The sequence below is a fragment of the Castor canadensis genome, chromosome 17 (genome assembly GCF_047511655.1).
Source record: "Castor canadensis chromosome 17, mCasCan1.hap1v2, whole genome shotgun sequence".
Lineage (NCBI taxonomy): Eukaryota > Metazoa > Chordata > Mammalia > Rodentia > Castoridae > Castor > Castor canadensis.
The window spans coordinates 62,060,163-62,080,671 of record NC_133402.1 but is presented as its reverse complement, the minus strand read 5'-3'; the positions used below and the strand labels follow the sequence as shown (position 1 = coordinate 62,080,671).

Sequence of the window (20,509 nt, the reverse complement as noted above, 5' to 3'; positions counted from 1 at the left end):
TAACATGCAAGATGCTGTATGAATCTGGGTATTGTGAAAAAAATCCTATCCCTAAACAATTCTTAGTAAGCCAGCAATGTGTGATGACCGACAGAGCTGAGCATTTCAAGTGTACCCTTGAAGTCTGCCTTATGGTTAAATTTGTGTTCTGTTGGGCACTTCTTTTGGATGTGCATAGCATTTAGTTGTTCTTTGAACTTTAATAAGGAAATGAGTATTTTGGGGTAAGCTGTAGCATTTTCAATAGATACTTTAAATACGTTTTAATAGCTATTTTAATACATTTTTACATAAACTTTTAAGGAACTTAGTGTGGATGGGAGGGGTAGTGGGAGAGGTCAGGGAGAGCCTTTCTTTCAGTTAGGAAAGCCCTGATGAAGAAAAAAGCAACAGATGTTTCTTCTGTTACAATTGAAACTCACAGTAGCTAGAAGTGGGGGGGAGGAGGGTCATAAATCTGACTTAATCAGTGAATAAATGATTTAGCAACCTATAAGTTATTTAAAATTTATCCTTTTATATTCAGGATTTGAGAATCAGTACAAAATGACAAAATTAGTAACATTTTCTAAAGAGGCTTTTAGAAAATCATCAAAAATTACGTGTAATTAAAATGTGAGTTAATTGTAATGCATTTAAGTTACAGAGGAATGGATCATTAAATCGTTTGTAGTATTTTAAAAACCTAAACCATGTAAAATACGTAGGAAATCTTCAGATTGCAAAGGCTTGTATCACCGAAGGTTCAAAGGCTTCGAATGAAATTAACGCAGGAAGCATCCTCAGCTGCCTGTTGGTGGCTCAGCTCATCTTCTGTGAGAAGCCCCTCAACAGGAGATGTGGAGGAATACTTGGGGTGCAGTTAAAATGCTGTGCTGCAGTTCACCTCGACAAAGATCCGCATGGAAAAGTAGGGTGTGTGGCTGGTGGAAGAGCGGAGAGAAGAGCTTGGAGCCAATAGCATGTCATGAAAGCAGTCCAAACATTTAACACTTTTGAATTGTGGAATTCATAATGAGTGAAAACCTCTCCTTTTACAAGTAACACAAAGAGAAATTTACAATTATGCATCTTACAACTCTATGGTTTTTTTTCCTTTTGTTATGAGACAGGATCTCACCAGGTTGCCCAAGTTGGTCTGAACTTCCATTCTCCTGTGCTGGGATTACAGCCGTGTGCCACCACAACCGGCTTAAAGTTAGCCCTTGAAAAACCAGTGCTAAGCACCAGATCTTTCACGTTAGGGCCTTATTAAGTCATTGCTATACCTTACTCTGTAAAATTAGTAATTTATAATAGGCAAAAATCTTTGTATATATTATAAAATTTGTGTCTACATCAAATTTTTCACAATTTCTAAATATTTAATTGGTCTAAGAAGACTGAAAAAGATAGCAAGCATTCAAGGAGATTATTAAAAATTTCTCTTGTTCTTAGCTAGGTTCGTAGGCTTCTTTGGTTTTCTTCAAATAATGATGACAGAATTTAGAGATTTTGAAGTTTATTAGATGATTGCTTCAATTAAGATACCATCTGAAATTGACCTATACACATTTTGCTTTTTAAAAGAATAACATTAAAAAAAAAGACGGGGGGAGCGGGGGCAGGAGGGAGAAATGACCCAAACAATGTATGCACATGTGAATAAATGAATAATAAAAAAAAATATGTAGTAATTGAGGGTTTTTTTCCTCACTAAGATAAATAAAATAACTTACATGAAGTTTAAAATGGATTTACAAGCTAGGTTTGCCTGTAGTAAGGATGTTTGCAGTTTTGACTGAAGAATATAAATTTTGATGGAATAGACAGCCTTAAGAAAAATGTTGGTGGCCCCATGTTGTATCCATAACATCAAAGGTTGTGGGTATCACAAATGTGTTATGTTTACTGTTGTAATTGTAGACATGGCAGACAGCAAGTGACTCAACAAGGAAAACAGCATCAGCACAGCAGTGTACCAAAGTTGAGCCTGTGAACCCTTCAGATTAAGAAGTTATCGAGAGAAAGAACAAATCAGTTGAATTATTTTAAGAGGAACTGCTCCATATCCATAGATGTAAATTGCAGACTCATTGAGAGTGTGTTCAAATTACAGTAGAAAAGCCCACCTCCAGTTTTGCTGTTACACAGTAGATTTATTGCATTTTTATTTTTGGCAGTATTGGGGTTTAACTCAGAGTCTGCGCTTGCTAGGCAGGTGCTAAATCACGTGAGCTGCTCCCCCACCCCCCAGCCCTTAATACTATACATTTATACTCTGTGTGGGAACCCAAACCAATTAGAGTCTGTTACCTAGAGAAACTAATGCCTACCTAGGAATTTCTCATCTCTGGGGTGGGGCTAAGAGGGAAGATTTACAGATAAATATATTTTTTGGAAAGAAAACTCTGCATTCTGTTTAGCAGTATATGAACTAGTAGTCTGAGTATTTTGCGAGTTATCTGTTTATGAATGGATCTGGGAAGTTACTGTGTAATAGCATTTCTTTCTGCCAAGTTTCAAGCCACCAGTTGTCAAGTGAAGTTTTAGATAGCAACTTGAGACTGGAGACCATCAACAGAAAACTTTGTTGTAGAATCTTTGCCCATTTGTGGTAAAATTTGGAAACTCTCTTAGTAGATTCTCTATCTAATAAAAGTGAAGAAGCCAGGAACTGAGCATTTACTCTATGTCACGTAGACAAGAACCTGTCCTAAAGCTGTGTAGCCCAAGCAAGCTACACAGGATCGTAATTCACAGGCAGCTGCCACCGTGCACAGCATATCTCTCACCAGACAAGTTTTTAATACAAAAAGGTCTTGTTGACACTCATGTTTAACTTTAAGATTTCTTGCTTTTCACACCCTTTTAAAATGTAGGTAGCTTTGGTTCTAGCCCTCAAGTGAGCTGTCTTACTGCCACAGAATATCAATAACACTGCAGTTTTGAACAAGCTACTTAGTGCGGTGTTATGCAGCACAGTGATCCTTATATATTTCTGTGAAAATGAATTGCTTTGAAACTAATTCATGGATAATCCTTGGTCTTTTTGAGTATGTGTCCTAAAGTTTTTAATTTATTTTAAGAACCCAACCTTTTCATTCAAAACCTATATGAAGTCATGGACACCTTTTATAAATATTAGAAAAGTCCCTCACTTGGCTGTAAATTTAAATGATTTCTTTGTTAACACCATCTGGTCACCATTGGAGAGGAGCTGTGAGCTTCTTCATGGGCGAGATTCCCACTTAAGTACTCTTGGGTATTCTAATACTCGTAAATTCTGATCCTTGTGGTTGCGTCCAGCTGCCTCCATCTACTCTAGCCAGTCAGTGGCTGGTGGTGTGAGATAAAACATGCTGCTTTCTGCTCGTGCTTTTTGCTAGGCCTGTAAACAATGTCTCCTTGCCATCTGTTGAGAGCATTGGCGGTGGTGACTGGCTAAAAGCAGTGGTTGAAAATGGGCTAAACATTAAGAAAATAGAACATCTGAGAAGCTATTGTATAAATAAGAGTTACTCAGCCCTTTTTCTTTTTAAAATGAAGAAAACAATTCCATGTAGTTGACTGACTCTGTGTTACTTTCTAATATGAATGAAGTGGAAAAGGGACAGGGAGCAGTCAGTCTTCTTTCCTAGTCTTGTCTGCTTACAGGAACCAGCTGAAGCACTTTTAAAATGCAGACTTCCACCTAAGTTTCTGATTTGTTTTTTCTGGTATTGGGGTTTGAACTCAGGTCCTACACCTTGAGCCACTCCACCAGCTCTTTGTTGTGATGGGTTTTTTTTGACATAGGGTCTCACAAACTATTTGCCCGGGCTGGCTTTGAACTTCCATCCTCCTGATCGCTCCCTCCTGAGTAGCTAGGATTACAGGTGTGAGCCACCAGCACCCTGCTTAAGTTTCTGATTCTTTAGGTGTCCCGTGGAGCCCAAGAATATATTTTGAATGATAGCCTCACCTCCACTCTACCTTGCTCTTACAGTGTGTTATAACCAGGCATTACTATGGATCAAAGAACTTGGATGTTGGAGGACATATAGTAAACTTAATAAATATCAGTCAGGAGGTATGATGTCCAGAAGTTAGGAAGTTCCAGTTAGGTTAAGTGGAGTAAACATAAGAAGATTAGGAAATTCTTTTCTAGTGCTGGGATTTGAACCTCAGGGCCTACACCTTGAGCCACTCCACCACCTTTTTTATGTGATTTTTTTTTTTTTTCAAGGTAAGGTCTCATGCACTATTTGCCAAGGATGACTTTGAACCATGATCCTCCTAATCTCTGCCTCCTGCGTAGCTAGGATTACAAGACATGAGCTATGGGCACCTGGCAGAAATTCTTTTCTTACTTGAATAAAGTCATAGAAAAAAAGACAAAATTGTATGTTTTAACTAAATATAAAGAAGCCTGTGAAAAAGCAGCTGGACCAAATCTGTAGGTGAGACAAATGTTACTGGTGAACATTTAAAAATATTGAAAGGGAGGACTGGGGTATAGCTCAGTGGTAGAGTGCATCATCTGCATCACACACACACATCTGAGAGAGGCCTAGTGAAATGGACTAAATGACTTTTGAGGTCTTTAGCTTTGAGATTTGATGAACTAATGAGCCAACACAATATTGCGATATTCCAGATACCAGAGTTCAAATTGAGGAGTTTGCTTCAGAAAGGAAGAAGCACTGTTTAAATCTTGGCATGTGGGAAGATGAAGAAAATTTTTTTCTTCCTTCTAACTGGAGAATCCAAAACATTATGGTTTAGGATACCAGAGAAAGAGAGGTCTCTCTAAGTAAAAAGATTTATCAGAGCCAAGGGAACAGATTGCTTTTGGAGGAGAAACATCTAGGAGAGACTGACACAGAAGATCATTGATCCCTGCCGGAAGGTGACCTTGCAGCTCTACAGCTGCCTCTTACCATGGCATTTCAAGGATTCTTTCTTTGGCTCATGGAAATCTGGTTAGGTGACCCATTGAGGGGATCTTAAAAGTCCTACTTTCTGGCTGAAGGCAGGTGGCTCTAGTGGAGCCCCACGTTTAAACCCCAGTGTCACCAAAAGTAAAAGCAAATGCTGAAGCCACCTAGGCTTTTGCTTCCATTCCCTGATATGCAGGGGTGTGCATTTCAGATCTGTCCTTATCTATACACTATAGGGTACCTGATTTCCATCTTGGAACCCAGATACAGAGAGAGAAGGTCCAGAGGTCACTTTAACCATAAAATACTTTATCTTCTGTTTCTTAGCCATCCCACTTACAATCTGCTATGGTCACTCAAGTTCAAAACTTTAGTCATGAGAATTGCCTTTGAATTTAATCTCAGAACTTTGGTGAACATGACTTAATACAAATGCAACAAAACAACACAGTGGTGTAACATACAGCTAGGTAATGGACATCATATCTGTGTTACTTAGTATATTGAATGAAGACTGTATTCAAAGAAGAGGATTGGAATATGTTCAAACAAAACTGAAGGAAGTTGAAGAAAAAATGGGATTTCCAGTAACTGCAAGGCTTATTTATGGTCATCTGAGCCCAGGTGTATACATCATACTGGGTATGCTCTACTTACCTCACAGGTTTCCAATGTCCAGTTCCACACGCTGTCTTCCCAAGTTAATCTTGAGTCATTCACATGTGTGTCATTTATGAAGATAGTGTTGCTGAGCTCTGGGGCCTGAGTTACACAAAGGTAATAGGTGTCCCACAGCTATTTGTGCCCTTTCTCCCCAGTTTACTTAGTTTTCAGTGACCTGTTTTCTAGATAGCTGGCTGAAATTAGACGTACAGTCTTAAGACTGTGGACTGTTTTCTCTTTGCAAACAAGTGGCCTGTTCCAGAATTGAACTGCTACTTGACTTCCTCAGTACTGTATTTGGAACTAATTGCTAGTCTTCACAGCAGTTATTAACAAATAGTGGCTAAAAGGTAGGACTAGGAGGGAAAGCTCTTGACTCTTTTCTGACTCTGCATATTCTTTATGGAAGCGTTAATAGTAAATGAAATAAATTCATAGCACTGGAACAGGAATAGGCAGATCAGTGGACTGCAGTAAAAGAATCAATAAATTGACCTGAAGTAAACTTAAAGAAGCATTTCATATCAGGATAGGGAAGGGAAGTGAATTATTCATTAAAAGTGACCAATGGTGTGGGAGGGGAACACCTTGGATTTTTCATTTCTTTTATCAGATAAACTCCAAATGACCCAAGGCTTTAAAATTTTAAGGCTGGGAATATAGCTTACCAAGCACCAAAAATAAATAAATAAAATTTTATAAGACTACATGTGGGCACTTAATAAATCTTAGTATATATACTAATGATAATTAATTTATAAGAACTGCATATCCAACTAGAAATACACAGTCTGTAAGATAAGTATAGCATGCCGAAGCATAATGTGCCCTTCCAGATTGGTGAACAAAAGCAAATAAGTAAACACTGAGGTGACTCTGATCTCCTGCACTTTTGTATTTAACATACAGGTTTTTTGTTTTTTTTTTTTTGGTTCTAGGATTTGAATTCGTGGCCTTTTGCCTGTTAAGCTCTCTACCACTTGAGCCACTCTGCTAGCCTCACACAGACATTTTAAAGCTTGACACAAAGGTCCTAATGAAAAGATTTATAAAACTGATCACATTCTAAAAAAATACGCAAAGATTATATAAAAGCAAAAACTATCAAATTGGGAAAAATATTTGCAGCAGGTATAACAGACTAAATTTACTCTTTAACTATTTGAACAGCCAAATAGACTGTTTGTCAGAATTCTCAGGAAGGACAATTAGATGACTTATTTTTATTTTTGTTAGTGTGTCCCATCCTGTCTATGTGTTATTCCCCCCCAGTATTGAGGATTGAACACAGGGCCTTGTACTTGCAGTGCTCAACCACTTGAGCTGTACTCCTGCCCCTTTTGTTTTTGTGTTTGTTTTTAGAATAGGGTCTTGCTAACTTTGACCAGGCTGGGCTCAACCTTGCAATCCTCTTACCTCAGCTTCCTGGGTAGCTGGGATTGCAGGCATGCACCTCCACACCAGGCTTAGATGACTTTTAAGCAATGGCTATTCAGCCTTATTCCTAACAATAAATTAAAACCAAAATGTGATAACCATACTATTATTTAACATAAGAAAAGTAATTTGGTGCAACTACTTGATACGACTCGTGTGTGTAAAGGCATGTGTAGTGGTTTCACCAATAGTTGTAATCCTACAAGATTTTCTTCTTTTACTGAGGGGCTCAATAAGTAAACTACTAGAGCCATGAAAGGGGGTGCTGTCTAGCTAACACAATACTGAGGCAGCACTGTGTAGAGAGAGAGATGGAAAGACATCTAAGCTGATAGACACTATTATTAAGTTCAGAAGGAACATGCAAATAGATACAGTATTCGACCATGTGTACAGAGAACAGGATTTTTTTGCATGTATGTTTGTATGTACCTGGAATATTTCTGGAAGGTTCTATACAAACTGGCACCAGTAGCTGTCAGTTGGGAAAGATCTAAGTGGTGATGGAATATGAGGAGATCTAGTTTTCACTGCACATTCTTATTTCGTGCATTTGGATCATGTCCTAACATGCAGATGTTCGTGTTTTCTTTAATCAATCTAAAACTGAATATTGCACTCTGTTGTGTGCTTGGCATGGCACTAGGAGCTGGAGACACTGTAGTGGATGAGGTGACAAAGGCCTTGACCTTGTGAAATTACTCATTCTGGGAGTGGCTGGACTGTACACAGGTGATAATTATACAAGTAGTACATCTGAATGCGTCTTACAGAGATGCGTGCTACGGAGAAATGCAAATCTGGAAGGGCTGACACAGGAAGAACATGGCACCTTTGAGAAGCTGGAAGACCTAGGGTTAGAAAAGGGGGCTGCAGGTGACAGGGCTCTGTAAGCCATCCTGAGGAGTTCCATTGACCAAGGTGCCACACCAACTGCAGAGCTTTGGAAAGGACCACTCCACAGGGCAGGAGCCCTCTTGACCACTGTGTGGAGGGCGGGCCAGTGCTGGTTAGCAGGTAACATGAGCTACTTGCTAACTCACAGAGTTTTCTAGTAGCCACGTTTTACAAAGCAGAAAGAAACAAGTAAAATTAATTTTAAATATAGATTCTGTTTAATCCAAACATTTAGGCAAAACGTCATCCAAACATTTACCAAAACATTTTTTCTAAAACATTATCATTCAGCATGCAATCAATATAAACAATAATATCATTACCATTAATGCTGTTGTTAATGTTAGTTATGCTTTTATATAGTTGTGGATTTTTGTACTTGTGTCTTACAGTCAGCGCCCATCTCAAGATGTTTAGGTAGCTGAATTTTCATCCGTGAAGTAGTATCACCGCAACAAACGTGCTTAACGGGAAAATACATTACATTGCTTTATCTTTTAAACTTAAATTCATTAAAATTAAGTAGGCTTAACATTTTAGCTCTCCATTTAAAATTTCAAGTGTTCAGTACCCACATTTGGCTGGACATGGTGGTGCACCCCCATGGGCTCAGCTACTCTGGAGGCAGAAGTCGAGGCCAGCCAGAGGCCATCTTGTTTCCCTATCTGAAAACAAACTAAAAGCAAAAGCACTGATGTGACTCAAGCGGTGGAGTGCAGCCCTGAATTCAATCCCCAGTACCAACGTGCCCACACACGTGTGTCTAATGAATACTGGAGTAGCATGGAACTAGAAGCAAGAAGATGAATCAGGACCGTATCACAGTAATTCATGCCAGAGATGATGACCTGGGAGAGAGGGACGCAGTAGAGGGCATGAGGAGGGTGGTGTTCAAGGTACAGCTTGAAGGTCCAGCCATAGAACTTGTTAATGAATTGAATGGGGGGCATCACAGTGACCTTTCTGACATTTACTGAGGTGAAGAGAGAAATGGGAGAAAGCAGTTTCTGGTGGAGTGGGTACTCAGGAGGCAGACTTTGGATTTGTTACGTTTGTTTCCATTTTGACATCTAAATGGAAATTGGAGGAGACAGTTGGCCATTTGAATCTAAAATGGAGGAGTGAAGTTTAATCAGGGAGATGCAACACGAATTTTGAGAGTATTTAAACCACAAGGCTTAGCTGGTTGCAGCCAGCGAGGAAGGATTGCCAGAGAGGAGGATGGAGGACTGAGGTGAGGGGCTCCTGGAGTGCAGAGAGGAGAGCCGGCAGCCAGGACTGAGAAGCTCAGAGCATGGTGGGCAAGGAGTGGTGGCTGGGGTGCCAAGTGAAGGAAGCAATCCAAAGGAGAGTGGGTCAGAAATGTGGGATGGCCTGGGAGGTTAAAAGGCATGGGAGGTTGAGACTAGACCCTTGATTCAGCCATGGAGGTGGTCTTAACCAGGCTTTTTAGCTGGGTTACAGGCAAGGAGGACATAAGCAATGCCACCAGCTTCAGGGAGTTGGTTGGCTGTCTGTAGAGAGAGACAATGGGAAGGAGTGGGTAGCTGGACCAGGCCTGCTTTTCTGTTGTGAAGATGGAATAAGACTTGTATGTGTGCTGATGAAGAGTGATCCAGGAGAGAGATTGTAACAATGCAGGAGACTTTTAAGACAGAGGGGTAACTGTAATTTAGACAAGTACATGAACTGTCTGATTTTTAAAAAGTCTCACTAGTTGGGATCAGGAGAGCACTGTTCAAGGCCAATCTCAGCAAAAGAGGTACTTCTGACCCTCATTTCAACCAAAAATCTGAATATGGTAGTTCACGGCTATAATTCCAGCTACAGAAAGGCATCTCAGTTTCAGACCTTGTCTGAAAAATAACCTAAAGCAAGAAGGGCTGGAGGCATGGCTCAGGTGGTAGAGCACTTACCTAGCAAGTGCAAAGCCCTAAGATCAAACCACAGTACTGCCAAAATAAAAAATAATAATAAAATTTAGAAGTGCCAGTTAATTAGGCTAAGTGGACCATTTTCACTGCTCTAGAACTCACCATGTATTCCTTCTGCCTGGTACTCCCAACTCCCTCTGAAGGACTTACCCTAATCCTTCTTCTGCTCTTTTTGTGGTTTTATCATCTATATCAGCATATCTAAAAATTTTATATAGAAGTGTTTAAAAAGTGCCAGTTGAGGTAACAGAAGAGGAAAAGCCAAGAGAGCATATAATCTATAATTAGCACCTTACTAATAAGTATGAATTTGCCTATCCCTTTCCCCATCATTTTTGTATTAAGATATCATTTATGAACAATAGAATTAAAGCCCACTATTCTGGGAGCTCCACAAACTAGCATAGTACAGGTCATTTTTAGCTTTTACTTATTTATTTTTTTGGCCGCCCTGGGGTTTGAACTCAGGGCTTCATGCTTGCTAGGCAGGCGCTCTTACCAGTGGAGGTACTTCACCAGCCCTATTTTTTAACTTTTATTTAGGTCTGTAGGTTAGCTTGTCCATGATACTGGAGCCTGTGCACACGGATGGACACTGCTTTTGGTGTGAGAGAGCTATCAACATGTACTAAAAGTGCCTTTTTCTTACAGTCCATTACTAATTGGATTCTTCCCAGAAGAAATGATCAAGACTTGTGTAAAGAAGGTTTTTCTTAAAGCTAATTTTCAGGCCAAAAAAAAAAAAATTTTTTTTTTTTTTCTTTTCAGAAAGTCAGTCCTGTGGGAAGAATTATACAATGTCAGGTAAATCACAGTTACTTGTCTGAATTTTTCATCTTACTTGACCTTTTGAAGGCATTTAACTAGAAAACTTTTAAAGACTTGCAAGAAATCTTTGATATCCAGACAATGGTAGTGGAAATCAGAAAGATGGTTGTTACTCAAGAAATTGAAATAGACCCACGTGTGGCGGGTCATACCTGTAATCCCAGGACTCCAGGAGGCTTGTGAGTTCAAGACGAACCCGAGCTACTTGAGGAGACCCTGTCTCAAAAACAAACAAAACTTGAAATGGAATTTCAGCCCAATTGTCTGCTTGTGCCAAGATTGGATTTTTTTTTCACTTGTTTCTAGCCTCTCACCAGTTAAGTAAGGGAATTGTCAGAACCAAACTCTAAGCATCTTGAAAATTTTGGTTTTGATAAATACACTGAGTGCCAGGAATTAGCTTCTGGACAGCTTCTGGAGGCTGCTGTTGCCTGAGCCCTGAGTTAGTGCCAAGTTCTTAAGAAAAGCTGTTTGCATTTGGTTTGGCTCTCTTCTCTTAACCAGACTGAAGTTGCAAGTGACTGGATGTTTGTAACTTTTTGAAATGTGAACTTTTGAGTAAAATCAAGCATGTTTTCATGTAATCACTGGCATTTATATCTCTTCATGTATTGGGGTATGTTTACATTGGATATTGTCTTACTGATTTATAAGTAGATGTTAAGGAAATAAAAAAATTTTAAGGATAGAAATCCCATGACCTGTGTACTACAAATTTGCTTACTAGTCTGATGTTTGACTTTCAAATAATTTGGGTCTCTACTATATAGGAAAGTTCAGGGTTTTTTTGTTTTTGCTTGGCAGTACTGGGGTTTGAACTCAGGGCCTCAAGCTTGCTAGCCAGGTGCTCTACCACTTGAGCCACTCTTCCAGCCTTGTTTTGTGTTGGGTCTTTTCTAGATAGGGCTGTGAACTATTTTTCTGGGCTGGCTTTGAACTGCAATCCTTCTGATATCTGCCTCCTGAGTAACTGGGATTACAAGTGTGAGCCCCTGGCGTCTGGCTCACTTAATATTTTAAAATTCTGTAACATGATTAAAAGGGACATCCTTATTCCCAAATTAGAAAAATATTATATCTTTCTTCTAATACTTTTGTGGTCAGCTTTTATATCAATGAAGTAATCTCTGGACTTCAATTTCTGTTTTGTCAGTTTCTTTATTTGTGGCTTTGTGAATACCAGGTTGTTCCATTACTGTTACTTTGTGATACTTTGGTAAGCTAAAGTTCCCCTCTTCCTTATGACTCTAAACAAATTGTTGTCTGCGCTCTGCCTTTCCACTTCTACATGTACTTTAGAATCAATTGATTAAATTTATTTAGTTTCCTCTAAATTCTTTGAATATTAACTGGGTTAGTGCTTTTCTTTTTCAGTTCTGGATTTAATACTTTTCTTTTTATTCTAGCTAAAATTTTATAGTCTCACTTTTCCTTTAGAATTAGGTTTAAAATTAGGAGCAAACTTACTTTACCTTCATTTGTGCTGTGTTTGTGTGTTTCTTGCTTTTCTGTTTTTGCAAGTTTTACTTTTGCTGCTAACATAGCAGAGGACCTCATCATAAACATTCAGTAGCAGTAAGGTCATTTTTGAAAACCAGTGGTGAGGGCGGTGTTCTTCCATGGATCTGTGGGGTGAGCTTCCTCTTCTGCCTGGGACTGAACTGGTGGCTCATGTCTATTGATTCTGTCACTGCTACACCTAGAATCAGAGATTGTTTTTCTTCATGTAAGTGGATTATTCAACAGGTGAATAACCATATTTGGAGAGTTTTAATAACATCCTTAGTCTTTAGTGATGGATAAGGTAAGCATTTCATGTAAAAAAAAAATCTGTTGTATAGTTGCAAGGTAGGGAAACTTTGATACCAGTTATTCAGCCAATTTTAAAAGTAAACGTTCTTTTGTTTAAATTGATTTTGAACTCAGTATGAGTTATGATTCTTGTTGAAAAAATAACACGGGTATAATTGAGGCTGTATTTCAGTCTGGCACCCAGGTTGGAAAGAGAGTAAGTCAAACAGTTTTTCTAGCTGTGTATATCTGTTTTGTTCGAGGGACTCACCTAGGTGCTGCATACAAAGCTGAGAGACACAGCCCACTTGCAGTAGAACAAGCAGTACATAATAGCAGGTTTATGAGAAGCCAGGGTAGAGGCTGGGGACAGCTCTTCAAAGGGGAGTATAAGAGTAGAGATGCCGAGGCGCAGCTCTGTCACTAGCTGTTTCACTCAACCTTGCTTTTCAGGTATACAGTCTGCTTCACTTTTTTAAGCGCTGATGAGATTTTGAACATGTATGTGATATATAGAAGCATATACGGGAACAAGCTATAGCACCATAGTAACTGCTTAGAGAACGATATGACATGATGCCCTTAGCTGCTCAGTAACCTACAGGTTCAACCAACCACAAATTGAAAATACTTTAAAACCTTGTTCTGTATGGAACATGCACACTTTCTTGCCATTATTCTCTAAGCAATGCAGTCTAGCAAGTATTTACATACCATTTACATTGTGTGAGTTCTAATAAATAATCGAGAGGTTATTTAAAGTACACAGGAGAAGATCTGTAGATTAATGCAGGTGCATTTCAGGTGAGGGACTTGTGCATCCACAGATTTTTTTATATTCCTGGGGAGGGAATGTCCTGGAACCACTCCCCTCCAAGGGCCAGCTGCACCTCCTCTTTGAAGTGCCAGTAGGCAGGAGTTGGCCCAGCACAGAAGGGTCTTCCGAATAGTAGGAAGGCTATATGCCCTAAAGGCACCAAAGTTAGTTGAATTGGGGCCAGTGTGGATTGTAAAGTGTTTAATCTGATTGGAGTGCAAGGAGTAGCTAAAGATGAAGCTGGGAGAAAGGGAGGCAGGGGTGAGATCTCTGACAGGGGCTCTTGTGCTATTTCTGGAGTGTAAAAGGCATTTAGAAAATGTGGACTCTTTGAAGGTTTGAGTAGAGGAATGTCCACAGCAGAGTTGCCAGTTGAAAGATTGGTTTGCTAGAGAGAGTGGGAGGGCGAGGAAAACTGTTTGAGGTAGGACCTCCAGAAAGAGCAGTAGTGCTCAGCCCTGACTCTACCTTGGAACCACCTGATGAATTTTACTGGTCTCATGTTCAAGTTTACCTCAGAACCCAGGCATTGGCATTGTTCATTGCTTCCCTGGGAATTCCACTACACAGCCAGGATTGTGACCTCCTGGGTTAGAGGGTAACTAAATTCAAACCGGATTCTGTAAGGCTCCACATTAAACAAGTGCAGTATCATAAAAGACCCAGCGTAAAAGCAGAACACAGGGGTCATTTGAGAAAGTGGTTGGATATGGATTATTCTGGATTGGGTCACAATGTCGATATGATCATATGCCCAGGCTCAGTCAGGTATCAATAGCAAGACCATGAAGGAGAAGCAGATTTGAGTACTTGGCTTCGAGTAGACATGAAAATGATAAAGTTAAAGGGAGGCACCCATAATGCCAAATGGGAGAGAGACTGAGGGGAAGGAGCCAATGGAATGGTAGAAGATTCAGTAGGTCAGTGTGGGCGAGATCTCTGAAGGGATGGAACACACAGAGCAGATGATGAAAGAAGTCATTTATGAGAATGAAACACATTTCCATTCTGAAAGGGTAACAAAATAAATGAGGGTGCAAACAAATTCACAGTTTAGGGAGGGTGAGCTGCAGTTTTTGCCCGGTGGCCTGATTTTCTCTCTGTAGGGGCTACACAGCTCTCTGTAGAGAATGAAGAGTAAGAGGAAAGGATTAAAGAGTAGAATGTGGCCAGGCTTTGGTAGAGTAAGGAGCCAGCCATCTGAGGAAGGAGACTGAGAGGAGCTGCTGTTCTAGCATGCTTTTGCCTGTTTATGTTGGTTTTTGAGACAGGGTCTTGCTATGCAGCCCAATCTGCCTTGAACACTCCATCCTCCTGCCTCAGCCTCCTGAGTGCTGGGATTACAGTGTGCACCACTGCACCTGACTAGCCTGGTCTTAATTGCTGGTTTTCCCCAGAGTTTCAAGTTTGGCATTCTTTCCTGGGCAATGTCTTTTTCTTTGGTTATACTCATACTTTCTTAGAGAAACACTAAGAAGCTAGAGTTTGTCCAGAGGAGTTCAGTAGTTGATATTGTAGTTTAGAAAAAAATTGACTGTTTTTCATTTTAGGGAGAGGTCTTTGTTCATTTTGCCATTTTGCTATGTTAATTTGAAATTTAAAGCGTGGAAAACACTGTTCAGATCCAACCATTCCCACCATCAGTAACTAATTCACACATTAGAGCAGAGGGGCAGCTCAGCTGTGGAGCATTGCCTGGCATGTGCAGAGCCCAGGGTTTGACCCCAGCATCACCAAACAAGACACAGACAAAACTATTATAAGAGGCTAGAAATCCGGCCAATCGGACATTTTGAAAATATATGAGCTTTTAGTATAGATACTTTATAGTATAATGAAATTCAAATATTTATTCTACTTTTCACATTACACCTCATACTTTTTACGTTCCATGCCATCTGTTAAAGATCTGTTTCTCAACTTGGATGTAAACTATGATTTGCTTTATGAATCCCCCAAGTACTTTTCTCTAAAATACCAACTAAAAGTCAAATAAGCTGGAGCTGTTTCTTTGATAGGTTTTCCATAAAATATAAATATGATTTTTCAGCACTAATTGCATTCACCATGACAATGCAGTTAATGTAGTTTTCAGTAAGTCTTCTTGCTTATAATCTGCCTCTTGAGCTAATTATAAATTGCTTTTGCAAAATGGGTTAGGACCATGGATGTATGTAGGTAGAAGGTGGACTTGATCTTGCAGAACGCTGACTTAATCTTTCGATATCATTTCAGGTAACATTTCACTTGTTGCATTTCCAGTTTCCAGCACCAACTCACCAACAAAGATTTTACCAAAAACCTTAGGACCAATAAATGTGAATGTTGGACCCCAAATGGTAAGAAAATCATCAAGTGTTATAATTGAAACCTTGCTTAGTTGAAACTAATTTAAAAGGCAATTATACTGAAGATGCTTGATCAAGTATTCCACTTAATTTCAGTTATTTTAGCCACTTTATAAAATTTTTTTAAATCTGAGTGTAATTGATTAACATTCTTAAGAAAAAGACATTGTGTTCTTTGATGTTTATTTTCTCATATTTGAATCTGTAGATTCTCAGTGTGTAATATTAAAGATTTTGCTCCCTTTGTGAGGCTTCTCTTAGTTTTAGGTATTTCAATGAACCTAAAATCTGTTACATTTTGTATCTTCCTCCTTTTTTTCCTTACAAAATAACCTTTTATATTTTCATATAAATTGAACGTATGACCCACCAATTGAATCTATAACTGGAGCTATTAATTTGGAAATCTATCCATTAAAAGGCAGTTGGAGTCAGGGTACACACATGTAATCCCTAGCACTTAGGAGCCTCAGGCAGGAGAATCCCAAATTCAAGACCAGCCTGGACTATATAGCAAGACCCTGTCCTCAAAAACAAACAAACAAAAAAGAACCCTGAACAAACAAATACAAACTATGGGGTGGGGGGGGAAACCCAATATTCTGGGAGACTGAGATCAGAAGGATCATGGCTCAAGGCCAGCCAGGACAAACAGCTCACTAGACCCCGCCTCCAAAATAACTAGGAGTAAAATGGACTGGAGGTGTGGCTCAAGCTATAGAGCACCTGCTTTGCAAGAGCAAAGTCCTGCATTCATACCCAGTCCCCCAATAACAAAACAACAAAAAAACTCAGTATGCCAATTCATTTTAATCTTTAGTAGTAGAAAAAATATGAATGAAAAACAGAATTAAGGTGTTTCTCTGAAGGCATTCATTAATTCTGCTACAGCTTGAGGTGTGTCGCACTTTGCGAAAACCTTAGTTATAAACACAGTTGCATTCAACTCTAAAACAGTGCCTGATTTATTTAAATGACCTCCCCCACCAAAAGCAAAATACTTATACATTTCAAGAGTAATTGTTAGGTGCTGGTGGCTCACGCCTGTAATCCTAGCTACTGAAGAGGCAGATTTCAGGGAGGATCGTGGTTCGAAGCCAGCCTGGGCAAATAGTTCTTGAGACCCGATCTTGAAAAAACCTATCACAAAAAAAAAAAAAAAAAAAAAAAAAAAATAGGGCTGATGGAGTGGCTCAAGGTATAGGCCCTGAGTTCAAACCCAAGTACTAAAAAAAAAAAAAAAGTAAGAGTAATTCTTCTGAGCAGTGTTTATGTCTTTTCATCTATGGAGTAGTAAGGGTGGTCTTGCCCGTATCTTACAGCACTGTGGGTGGACTATGTTAAGTGCAGTGTTACTTAGACAAAAATATCTTTCAATACATTGCTGGTTTCAGAAAGTCTTTAAGACAATCTAGACATGACATTTTCTTTGTCCAGTTGAGGACTGTTAAGTCAAGCTGAAGATAAAACACAATGTACTCTTAAGTATGTGAAGAATGTAATCTAGCTCCAAACCTCATAGAGACAGACTCAAATAAATGTCCCATTTCAAGGCATCTCAGGGTCTGTTTTCAAACATTTAGTAAGCGTTTGCCTCTCCCCCACCACTGCAGTAGGTGCAAATGAAGTAGGATACCTGACTAAAGTCTGTAATTTGAAATATGATTGTATAAGTACAAAATTAATCCTAGTCCAGTTTTCATGAGTATGACCCTTACAGTACTTCTATATTTGGAGAAACTTTTTAAAGTTAGTATTTTAGTGATGTCACTATAATTCAAATTTGAACCTTTTTTGGAAGCATGTCTTTTCTTCCCTCTGTCAGTGTGAACAAGTGTGTATGTCATTCCCTCCACAGTGCTGAGTAGTTGTGTATACTGCCAACTAACTCAGTTACTATAACTCAGGATCAGGAAACAAAGGGCAGGGAGAGGAGACCAGGGCTCTCCTGTGAACCTGACCAGCCCAGGGCCTTCATTAGTCTTCCTGCTTCTGAGGTGCTTTTTTTCAGTTCTAAGTTCATGGGCAAGTAATGAGACTTTCTTGTTTTCTAGCTGTTAATAGAATCCCAGTTCTGTGATTGAATGTGTTCCTCCAAGATTCATATTGAAGTCTAATCCCCATTGCGGGGCCTTTGGGACATGGTTAAATTGTGAAAGCTCTGTAGCCTTGAAGAGGATTAGTCTCTTCTAGGGAGCACCCCTACTGGATGCCAGTGGCTCACGCCTGCTATCCTAGCTACTTGGGAGACTGAAATCAGGCTCATAGTTCAAGGCCAGCCCGGGAAATAGTTTGTAAGACTCCATCTCCAAAATAACAAGAGCAAAATGAACTGAAGGCATAGCTGAAGTGCTAGAGCTCATGCTTTGCAAGCATGAAGCCCTGATTTCAAACCTCAGTTCCACCAAAAGATAAAAAGGGAGCACCGGAGCCCTTCTACTACAAGAGGACACAGCAAGAAGGTGCCATCCAAGCACAGTGAGCCTTCACCAGACATTCACCATGCTGGTGCCTTGCTCTTCCCATCCCCCAGGACTCTTAGAAATAAATTTCCATTGTTTGAAATTGACCTCATTAGGTATTTTGTTATAGCAAACAGATCAAGACAAATTGGTAGTGAGAAGTAGTGTGCTGCTGTGACAAACACCTAAAAATATGGAACTGGCTTTGAAACTTGGTAGTGGACACAGGTTGGAAGAGTTTATAGAGAAATTGGCTGGCATTGCCATGAGTGGACTGGACCGAAAAAGCCAGTGGGGAGAAAGTATCGGTCTTTTTAGAGATTACCTAAGTGATGTTACCAGATGAGGGGTTCCTTCAGTGTCCTAGCTTCCACACAAAATCACAGGTACTTGATCCACACCAGAAAAGCATGTCAAGGTGTCTCACAACCAGGAATTACATAAGGTGGAAGGTTTGGCAGGATTTATTTTAGTTTAGCAAGGTAAAACAGGAAGAAGAAGCGAAAAACATTTCCTGCCCTCCACATAGGAAATGTGAGTTAAGACTCAAAAATGGAAATGGTACACTCTTATCTGTGGTCTTCTTTTATACTTTGAAACTGAGGGAACACACGTGGTCACGTATCTAGCAACCCCTAATCATTAGGCAGCAGATCTGGGTGACGAAGATGGGCACCGTTTATTCTAAAACACAGAGATGTGATCGAGGCTTAGCCAGAACATAGAGACCATAGGTGAATCTTAGGATTTCCCTTGGCCAGAGTTTGGTCTCTTTACCCATTAGTGCATGAGTTTGCAGCTTCTTAACATCTCAAAGGGGAAGGCAGGTGCAGATGGCCCCTTTATTTCTCCTTAGGCTTGTAACTTAGCATCTAAAAGGTGGTGGGAAGGGAGCTAGCTGTTCTGGTCTTTCAGTTTTTACTTCCTGGTTCTAATGTTTGAGTCTGGTTTGTTTAATAGTTATTTAAAATAATAGCGCTGGGGGCATGGCTCAAGTGAAGTAGTGTGATTGCACAAAGCCTTGGGTTCAAACCCCAGTACCATCACCAAAAAGAAAAAAGTAAAATAATAAATATAATTTCCCTGTCTCTTCATCTACCTATCCTGCCTCAGTGTGATCAGGTTATTGGTAGAAATGTGACTGGTGAAGCCATTCTGATGAGGTCTCATTTGGAAGTGAGGAACATGTTACTGGAAACAGAAAGAAAGTGAATCCTTGTTACAAAGTGACAAAGAACTTGACTAAATTGTGTATTTGTGTCCTAGTGCTTTGTGGAAGGAGGAGCTCAGGAACAGTGAAAAGAAGTCATTGCTTTTCCTGTCTGCTTATAATAATTTTTGAGAGGAGAGAAAAAGAATTATAAATGGAATTTATAATCAGAAGGGGAGCAGAATTTAAAGATTTGGAAAATTCTCAACCTTTTGGTTTGCGGTACCTGGGGCTCTACCACTTGAGTCATTCTGCCAGCCAGCCAGCCTTTTAGTTTTTTGAGATGGTCTTGCTTTGTACGCCAGGCTGCCCTCGAACTCAAGATTCTCCTGCCTCAGCCCCAGCCTCCTGAGTGTTGGAATTATGGGTATGAACCACCTCACCTACCTGGCTGTGTTTTAAAGACTGAAAATGCTGAAAAGGGTGTGGCCAAGTGACCTTTTGATAAGGTGATTAGTGTGGATGCTGGAGACCTGGTGATAGTCATCAAGATAATATAAGAGTAAAACCATAGGCAATACGGCACCTCCCATAACATGCCCCAGGTGCTAAGGTGGGGCAGGGGGCAGAACAACAAAATGAGGGGTTTGGAGCAGGCCTCAAGGGACCTTAACAACCCCTGCCTGCCACTGCCTCGTCTCTGGTCCTCCAAATTCTGGCATAGCATTCCTCATCTGATTTTGTTTGGCTCTAGTGGGTCCACATACAGTATAGTCCACAGTAGTCATTGCTGCCTAGGGCACAGGTGGTAAACCTTGGTATTGTGCATGTGGCACAGAGTGCACAGGCTGTAGAGGCATGGCTGTTTCCACCTAGACTTCAGAGGGGTCCCTAGAGAGCCTCGGGACCTAGGCAGGGAACTGCTATAGGGATGTGACCACTGTGAGCACTGGGTAATGTCTAATATAGCCATGGGAGTGGGGCCACCCCAAGACTAGTGGAGCCACTGGCTTGCGACTCCAACTGGAAGAGCCCCAGGCAGGAGACTCTAGACCATAAGAACTGCACCATAGGCTATGTTCAGCAAAACCTTGGGAGTGAGGCCTCAGAAACCCTGAGGGCCCAAACCCTGTCCTAGTGTGTCTAGAATGTGGGACACTGAAGTCAAAGAAAATTATCCTCAAGCCCTAAAACTTGGGGTTTATCTTGTTGGGCTTGCCATTTGTGGAAGACCTAGTAATCCCTTTCTTCTTTTCTATTTCTCCCTTCCAAACGTATATG

General features: G+C 40.1%; 1 protein-coding gene across 30 annotated transcripts in view; it reads left to right on the top strand.

The window, feature by feature from the left end:
* Nucleotides 1–20,509, top strand: part of Tfdp2 (transcription factor Dp-2) — a 152,821-nt gene that overhangs the window by 96,644 nt on the left and 35,668 nt on the right. For 13 of the 30 annotated variants that reach the window (XM_074059098.1, XM_074059091.1, XM_074059089.1 and 10 more), the window contains one exon: nt 15,504–15,607. In XM_074059098.1, the coding sequence (XP_073915199.1) occupies nt 15,591–15,607 (17 nt within the window). In that variant the 5' untranslated portion in view covers nt 15,504–15,590. Of the gene's footprint in view, nt 1–10,600; nt 10,637–15,503; nt 15,608–20,509 lie in introns of all 30 variants that reach the window. The other 17 variants (XM_074059092.1, XM_074059086.1, XM_020184610.2 and 14 more) reach the window with 3 other exon arrangements.